This window comes from Dermacentor variabilis, chromosome 2 (assembly GCF_050947875.1).
Source record: "Dermacentor variabilis isolate Ectoservices chromosome 2, ASM5094787v1, whole genome shotgun sequence".
Taxonomy (NCBI): Eukaryota; Metazoa; Arthropoda; class Arachnida; order Ixodida; family Ixodidae; genus Dermacentor; species Dermacentor variabilis.
In genome coordinates this window covers 16,422,077-16,430,377 of record NC_134569.1, presented here as the reverse complement: position 1 = coordinate 16,430,377, position 8,301 = coordinate 16,422,077, and the positions used below count along the sequence as shown (strand labels likewise).

The window sequence follows — 8,301 nt, the reverse complement described above, 5'->3', positions numbered from 1 at the left end:
GCGTTTTGTCGTCACGCCGGTGGCGCGTCGAGCGGTTTCGGTTCAGGTTCCGGAGGCGCCTCTGATCCTGTCGTATGGTTTTCTACGCGACTGCGGAAGGACCATTTACCATAGCCTCTGTCGTTTCCCTCCTGAAACATTTGTGCACGCTGTGTGATGGCTGCAACGTGAGCATGGCAACTTTTATTGTGTGCCCGTCAGCGACACATGTATGTCCCGCTTGTATGTGTTGAGGTCTCGATGCACCACCTTGGCTCATCGACTCATCGTAGGAGTGCCGATTCGCCGCCGACTGTTGCTTGTGCTTGCGTGCCGCTGACGACGGTCTTCCTGCATTTTCCTGCGAATTGCTACATCTGTGATCTTCACATTTTCTGCAACCATTTTGCCCACTGCAAATGGAGGGCTCGGAGGGCAGCGACAAATTCGTGTCCTTGATTGTGGTATAACCTGCGTGCCTTGCAGCGGATCGATTAATCGAGCGCGATTATGGAGAAACCACCTGTTAACGAGGCACCTATTCTCCATGTCGTCGTAGTTGGGTTTCACCACATCAAGGGGTACCAGGTAAGCTGGGTTCCGCAGTGTCACGCGGATGCCTGCAGAGGGACTGCACAAGAGCATCTGCTATTTGTCAGTTTGTGCACTCCTCTTTCGCCCTCTTTCTTATGGGCTCTATTTCATCACTGAAAAGGCGAGAAGAAAGGGGGTTATGATATCACTGAGGGGGGAAATATTAGGCAAGCAAAACACCAGAACGACATAATTTGTTCATGGTATTCTTAAGAAACGCCCTTGTTTATTTAGATCCTCCCCTCCCCAACACAACCCGCGAAAACTGTTGCAGTCGCCGTTGCAAGCTTGTGTTGAGACTGAAGACTACACTCACAGATAGTTGCCTAGCATATGACCGCTGTACTCTCGGTATCTGGACAGTGTGTACCCTGCAAATAGGAGTCCGAAAGCAAGTGTACTGTATCGATCTCCGTCGAAGTTCGGCGACGCGATCGACATGTATAGAAGCATGTTTCGTTTTCGGTACCGACTAAATCTGTTATATATGTAGTTTGTAGTAGTTGGGTGCAGAATCTAAAACTTACGCTGGTATGTAGAATTATGAACTGGCCAATTTCTCCCAACTTGTTCAGAATAAGTGTAGTTTTTGACACTTGCACATTGAACTATATTAGTAAAATTAAAGCATGATCGAGTGTACCAGGTTCGAAGCTGTATATGCTTGAAAATGAGATGTAGACAGTGTTCAATCAGCACATATTCAAGCACGCTCTAAAATTGTCACTTGCATGAGCCCATATAACCACCTCCCACAACCAAGAAGAGTTCTTGACAGGAAATAGCAGCGAGTCAATGACAGTTCGACCATTCATTAAAAGTAGGCATCAATTGGTACACAATACTGCCTCAGCGATAAATTGCACTAAATCCCTGGTGCCAAATGACAATAAGTGAGTTCTGGAACCAGTTGCCTGTCTCCATTGTCTTTATCACTATGATCATTCAAAACAGCCTTATCTCATTTTTTTTTTCGGGGGGGGGGGGGAATTCGCTTGTAGTTAGCAATCTGTCAATGCAACAACTACACATAGACAAAAAAGAAAAGATGATCACAGAGTGATTGTCTCTTCATCCAGAGTGATCGTCTCTTCTTTTTTGTCCGTGCCTAGTTGTTGCACTGACAGATCACTGACACATTTCAACAAGCCCAGTTCTCGCTACTTGTAGTTAGTGTTCGTGATCATTCGGTTCCCTTTGCATTTCTGAGTGGCACTTATAGTAAATGAATGTAATAAAATGGTGGTTCTTCCTGTGCAAGATCAGATTTGGAGAGCTCTTTAGTGCATTGAAGTTGTCTGTACCTTCATGCACACTTAGCTCAGTAACTATAATGAGTAAAGCATGGATGTGAAGAAGCTGCCAGATTAAATGGCTTCACTGTGGAATACAGAAGCCTCCAACACTATTCGTTTCTCCATTAAGATGTGCCCCTTTTTAGGAAGGCGATAGAAAATATTCTGGCAGGCTGACTTTATATGTATTGTCCACATACTGCAAGTACGAATTGAAATATGAGTGGGAGGAAAATTTGAAGTCCTGCACACGGTTACTAAAAAAATTTGGAGGATGCTTAAGCTTCGCCTTTAAGAGTCGAATGCGATAGCATTCAAAGATCCTGACTGCTTCTCATGGTTCCCAGCAGCTGCAGCTTATGTAACTGTAATGTTTATCTGGAAACGCTGGCAGCGAACGCCATGCACGAAGGCGAGCTTTCTAGTTGAAATGGGGCCTCTTCCGTGGGCCAATCTTCTGTTATCGTTTCACACTTCTAATATTTCAGTCTGAGGAGATTTAACATAAAAGGTATGCGCTATCAGTGTTTTGTTTCGTGAAATTTGTTTGTGGGCTGTCATTCTCAAAATTCCGACGGATAACTTTGTAAAGAATCTAAGACAAGGTAAGGTATGAGCAACGCTAGTGATGAAAGAACTTAAGTGCCATATGGAATATATACGGCAATTTTACTCATGGGACGCCAGATGCTGACACCGGATTTTCTGTGACACGATGGGCCTTTAACGCTATGGCATTAAAACGGAATTGCCAATTGCTGCATAACCAGAGGCTATGTGCTGTGGCCTGAACACTCGACATACTTCACACTTATTTAGTGAGTGTAAAAATGGGATGACATTTATTTTTACTTATTTATATTTTAGTTGATGTCAGCAGTACAATTACTATTATGCTTCAGGTAGCCATAAGCTACGAGTAACCATGGGTATCAGTGCTTGTGAAGTATGCGAACATTGTTCGAAATTATGGGACAGTAGTGGTTTACTTAAAAACTAGTGGCATATTATTGTTGGTATTAAATGCTGTCAACACTTGAACAGTTAAGTAGTAACATTTTATGTTGCTGTGTGCTTACCTTCTAGCTGGAATATGCGTATCCTCCAATACTTGGAAAAGAGGAAACAGAGGCTCAGGAGAACCAGGATCTTCCCGAGCCATGGAAGCACCTTCCATCCCTTGCATTGCCTGATGGTGCCCATAATTATGAAGAAGGTAACACTACTTGCTTTCATGTAGGAAACAATCATGTATGGGTGGGCAAATATTCAATATTTTCAGTACGATGTGGACAATCTTTGCTATTCAATTCATATTTGATTCAAGATTTTTATATTCGAAGTTGTCAAATATTTATTAAGTTCTTCTGCTGCTAGAGAACTGTAGCTGTTATTATGTTGTTAACTGCAGCAATTATTTGGTCAAGCTTGCCAAATTCTAATTACTTTTCTTTTATTACGTTGTTGTAGTTCACTTCGCTCTTTCAATGAGCATTACATACTGCTACGTGCATCTGGTAACTTGCTGTTCCTTTGTTTCATTACTGCCATTGTCATGCATGATGCAGCAGATGTGATCACTTTTCCTTTACTTCCAGTATACAAGCTTCTCTATTCAATTTTTAATGGCATTAATGGTGCCAAATAGCGTAAACGAGCCTTTTGTCGTAAACGAAATCCATAGAACCATTATATTTCCCTTTGTCCATAAATTCCAAATATTTTATGTTTGATTCAATATTCGAAGCCTGTTTTTTTTTCTAATATTCATATTCTATCCAATTAGAAGGTTTCACCACACAATCCTGCATTCCCCCGCAGGGGCGTCTGCGTGAGCAGGCGTTTGGTGTGTTGCGACACCACAGACCCGAGCACATGAGGGTCGGACCCTCCCGCGTGTAGCCGTGCGCGGCTTAGCCGTTTCTGGGGAAAGGGGGATCCTGGGGGTTGAGCTGATGCTGGGTGTTTGGACCTTTAAGGCCCCCCGGCGGAGGCAACACACCCCTTTGGCCCCTGCTTCACATAGACGGCACCCCCGGACTGACCCACCCGGGGGAAATCAGTAGTTGCCTTTTCCTGTCTCTCTCTCCCTCCAGCCTTCGTCTTTCTCAGACTTTTCATCTTTCCTGTCTCCTTCTCATTTCTTTATTACTTCCGATCTTCATGGCAGCAAGGGTTAACCTTGTGTGAGTAGCCAACCTGGGTTATGTCATATTTGGTTATAGTGGTAGCGTACAGCTGGCGTTTGTAGGCCCTGTTTTACAGGCCCTGCAGCGTCCCCTTGTTGGGCTCCATGGTGGGTGGCTGGCGATACTGCCGAAAAATACACTCCCACTTATGGCTAGTTCTTTCCCTCCACTATCTGATCGCTCCCAGAAAAGGGGGTTCACCGAAGAAATCTTTGAATTTTTTGGACGCCAAAAAGAAACTTTCCCGCGATTTCGTGTAATCCATTCTGAAAAACAAGGAAAACAAGCACAAACAATCTCACGATTTGTTGTTTCAAAAACCGTAACTCAGGCGTTTGGACCAGGTTATAGAGCATCAAAGATGGCTAGCAGTGATCTCCTTTTGGAGCTCCGTGACAAAAAACAACACGAGAAACTGCCTAACCTTCTATCATTTGGAGATGTCCCAGTCACAGTTACCCCGCACCGCACGATGAACACCACCCATGGTGTAGTTTCGGATGATGACCTGATGGAGCTTACGGACGTTGAACTATTAGAAGGCTGGAGCGATCAAAACGTAATCAATGTTAAGAGAATTCTGCTAAGGCGCGATGGAAAAGAGATCAAAATAAAACATCTAATTCTTACCTTTGGTTCAAGTGTGCTCCCTGAGAGTATTGAGACAGGATATGTGAAGCTCCGGGTCAGACCATATGTCCCAAACCCTCTGAGATGTTTTAAATGCCAGCGATTTGGCCACAGCTCATCGAACTGCCGCGGCTGCCAAACCTGTGAAAAATGCAGTGCTCACGAGCACTCCGCTGAATCGCGTGAAAACACTCTCCACTGTGTGAACTGTGATGGGGAGCACGCCGCGTACTCGCGGTCATGCCCATCTTGGAAAAAAGAGATTGTAATGATCAAAGTAAAGGAAAATATAAGTTTTAAGGAAGCACGCAGGCGGGTGTCCTTCCTGCCAAAGAACACCTTTGCCGAAGTGGCGCGTAAGGGGGCAGCGCCACAACGGTCTCCGGCGGCTGACCGTCCCACACCCAGTGAGGCAGCAGTGACGCCATCCCCCCCCCTCCCCCCCGGCGGCTGCAGCTAGCGCTGCTATGCCAACCCAGCAGACGGGGCCATCTACCTCCAGGCAGGTGACCTCAAAGTCCTCGTCCAACGTACCGAGGCCTTCACGCCAAACAAAGCGCTCAGCACGTGTCCAGCGCCTCGCAGGAGGCGATGGACACAACCACCAGCAAGACGGCGCCACTAGCGCCTAAGGAGCGGCGAGGCACTATCGATCGCTCCAAAAGAGACAAAATTCCCGTCACGGCGCTTGAAAAAGGCCCATGAGCTAATCCTCGTCTCTTCAACACACAGCACCCAACACATATAGCATAATGGATACACAAATACTACAATGGAATGTGAGAGGACTTCTCCATAACCTCGATGACATTAGAGAACTCCTACACAAGCACAATCCCAAGTTGCTGTGTGTTCAAGAGACACACCTAAAATTAACACACACCAACTTTCTAAGAAAATATGCCATTTTCCGCAAAGACCATGATGATGCACTCACCTCGTCGGGGGGTGTAGCCATAATATTCGATAAGGGCTTAGCATGTCAGCAAATAAATCTCCGCACCCCCCTTGAGGCAGTTGCAGTACGAGCTGTGCTATTCGGTAAGTTAATCATGGTTAGTTCGATGTACGTCTCTCCTTCTTGTCACCTTACTAAAACAGAGTTCGAAAGCTTCATCGATGAACTTCCTCCGCCATATATAGTCGTTGGTGACCTAAATGCACATAGCCCCCTGTGGGGTGACACGCGTTCGGATGCGCGTGGGCGCCTGATAGAAAATTTTCTGTTTTCTTCAGGTGCATGTTTATTGAATAAAAAAGAACCAACGTACTACAATGTTACACATAAAACATACTCGTCCATAGACTTGAGCATAGCTTCGAGCTCATTATTTCTGTACCTGGAGTGATGTGTTCTCAAGAACCCCTATGGAAGTGACCACTTCCCAATTACATTAAATCTAACAAAACCGGATCGGCAAACTGGGAACTGTTTCGAGAACTGACATATTTAGGCGTAGACGACATTTCTGATTTTAATATAGACGATGCTGTGGCATACCTAACTGGTTTTATTATTGACGTTGCAATGAAATGCATTAAACAATTTAACGGACTGGCAAAGAACTATCGCATCCCATGGTGGAATGACGAATGTCGAAAAGCACACAAAAATCAAAACAAAGCTTGGGGATTGCTTCGCAATTCTCCAACAGCTGAAAATCTTATTAATTTTAAGCAGGTCAAATCACAAGGCAGGAGAACACGTCGACGTGCGAAGAGAGAGAGCTGGGACCGTTACATATCTGGGATAAATTCTTACAAAAATGAGACAGGTGTGGAATAGGGTAAATAAACTAAAAGGCCGGGAGACGAACCCACTGCCCTTAATAAGTACCCAAGGAGATGGCCTGGAAGACCAGGCAGACTGTCTGGGTGAACACTTTGCCTATATCTCCAGTGAATCTCATTACACGCAATCATTCCTCAAGTTCAAAGAACGTGCACAGCGACAGCCCCTTGATAGGAAATGTGGCCATTATGAAGATTACAACCACCCGTTCAGTTTAGCTGAGCTTAAAACTTCTCTTGTATGTTGCCACAGCTCAGCGCCGGTGGTGACCGTATCATATATCAAATGATCAAGTCCCTCCACCCTGAAGCACAGAAAACACTCCTCTCACTTTATAATGTCATGTGGGCGGCTGGATATATTCCATCTTCTTGGAAAGAAGCTATAATAATACCTATACTCAAACAAGGCAAGGACCCGTCCTTGCATAGTAGTTACAGACCTATCGCTTTGACAAGCTGTCTTTGCAAACTTTTTGAAAAAATGATAAACCGGCGCTTAGTATATCTCCTTGAGAGCAACGGACAATTAGATCCTTACCAGTCTGGCTTTAGAGAAGGCAGGTCGACCGCAGACCACCTGGTCCGTACTGAGGCAAATATAAGGGATGCCTTCATACACAAACAGTTTTTCCTCTCCGTATTTCTTGATTTGGAGAAAGCATATGACACCACATGGCGCTTTGGTATTATCCGAGACCTTTCCACTATGGGTATCCGCGGCAGTATGCTGAGTATCATCGAAAATTACCTTTCTAACCGCACATTTCGTGTAAGGGTGGGCCATGCCTTGTCGAGGTCTTTCACCCAGGAAACTGGTGTTCCACAAGGTGGTGTGCTAAGATGCACACTCTTTATTGTCAGTCAGTCAGTCAAGAACTTCAGTGAGGTCCTGAGGAGTTTTAAGCCGTTAGAGATCCCATGCGGGGAGCTCCGCGGGCCGAAACCATAGGCGACGCCCAAGTCGGGACGGGAACGTGGTGACGCTCCGCCAGTTCTTGGGCCCTCTGGACGGCCTTGAGCTGCAGTTGGAGGTCCGGGCTTTTGAGGGCTTCTTCCCATTCGGGCTCACTAGAGAGAGGACCCTTTGGTAACGCGGTACATTGCCATAGCATGTGCGAGAGTGAGCAATAGAGTTCTTGGCAGTCTGGGCAATTTGCCGGGATGTCTGAGTTATAGTGACTCAGTAGGCCTCGTGACGGATACGAGTCCGTTTGTAGCATTCGAAACGCGGCCGCCTGCGCGCGTTCGAGTTTGGAGTGTGGGAGCGGAAATTTCATTCTGCCTTTTCGATAGTATGAGGTGATTTCGTGATAAGTGAGTAGCGGGTCATTAAATTGAATATCCAGCCCCTCGGAGGCCGTAGGACCGTCGCGGCGGGCAAGTTCTCGCGCACGGTCGTGGGCCGTTTCATTGAGGTTAGCTTTTTGCGGGTGAATGTCTTTCCCCATATGAGCGGGGAACCAGGAGAGGCGTCGTTTGCTCTCCTTTGAGCTCGCTAGTAGGATGTGCGCCACTTCTTTACATACGTTGCCGCTTTCGTAGGCCCGAATTGCGGCACGCGAGACCGTGAAGACATGAGTAAATGTGGGGTCTGCCATGGCGATGGCTACGGCTATCTGTTCTGCTTTAGCGCTGGTGGTCGTTTTAACCGATGCGGATGATCGTAAGATTCCGTTACCGTCCACGACTGCTATCGCGAAAGTGGATGTGTTGCCGTACTGGGCCGCATCCACAAATGCGGTGGTTTCACGATCCGCGTCGGTGCGATCGAGAATCGCGCGGGCGCGGGCCCGGCGCCTGCCCACGTTGTGTTGTGGGTG

At 46.4% G+C, this 8,301-nt stretch overlaps 1 protein-coding gene across 1 annotated transcript in view; it reads left to right on the top strand.

The window, feature by feature from the left end:
• Nucleotides 1-31: 31 nt before the first annotated feature.
• The window catches only part of LOC142571422 (late secretory pathway protein AVL9 homolog), a 60,711-nt gene continuing 52,441 nt past the window's right edge, over nt 32-8,301 (top strand). Inside the window, exons 1-2 of the mRNA XM_075679757.1 lie at nt 32-567; nt 2,955-3,084. Coding sequence (XP_075535872.1) covers nt 490-567; nt 2,955-3,084 — 208 coding nt within the window. The 5' untranslated portion in view covers nt 32-489. The remainder of the gene's footprint in view (nt 568-2,954; nt 3,085-8,301) is intronic.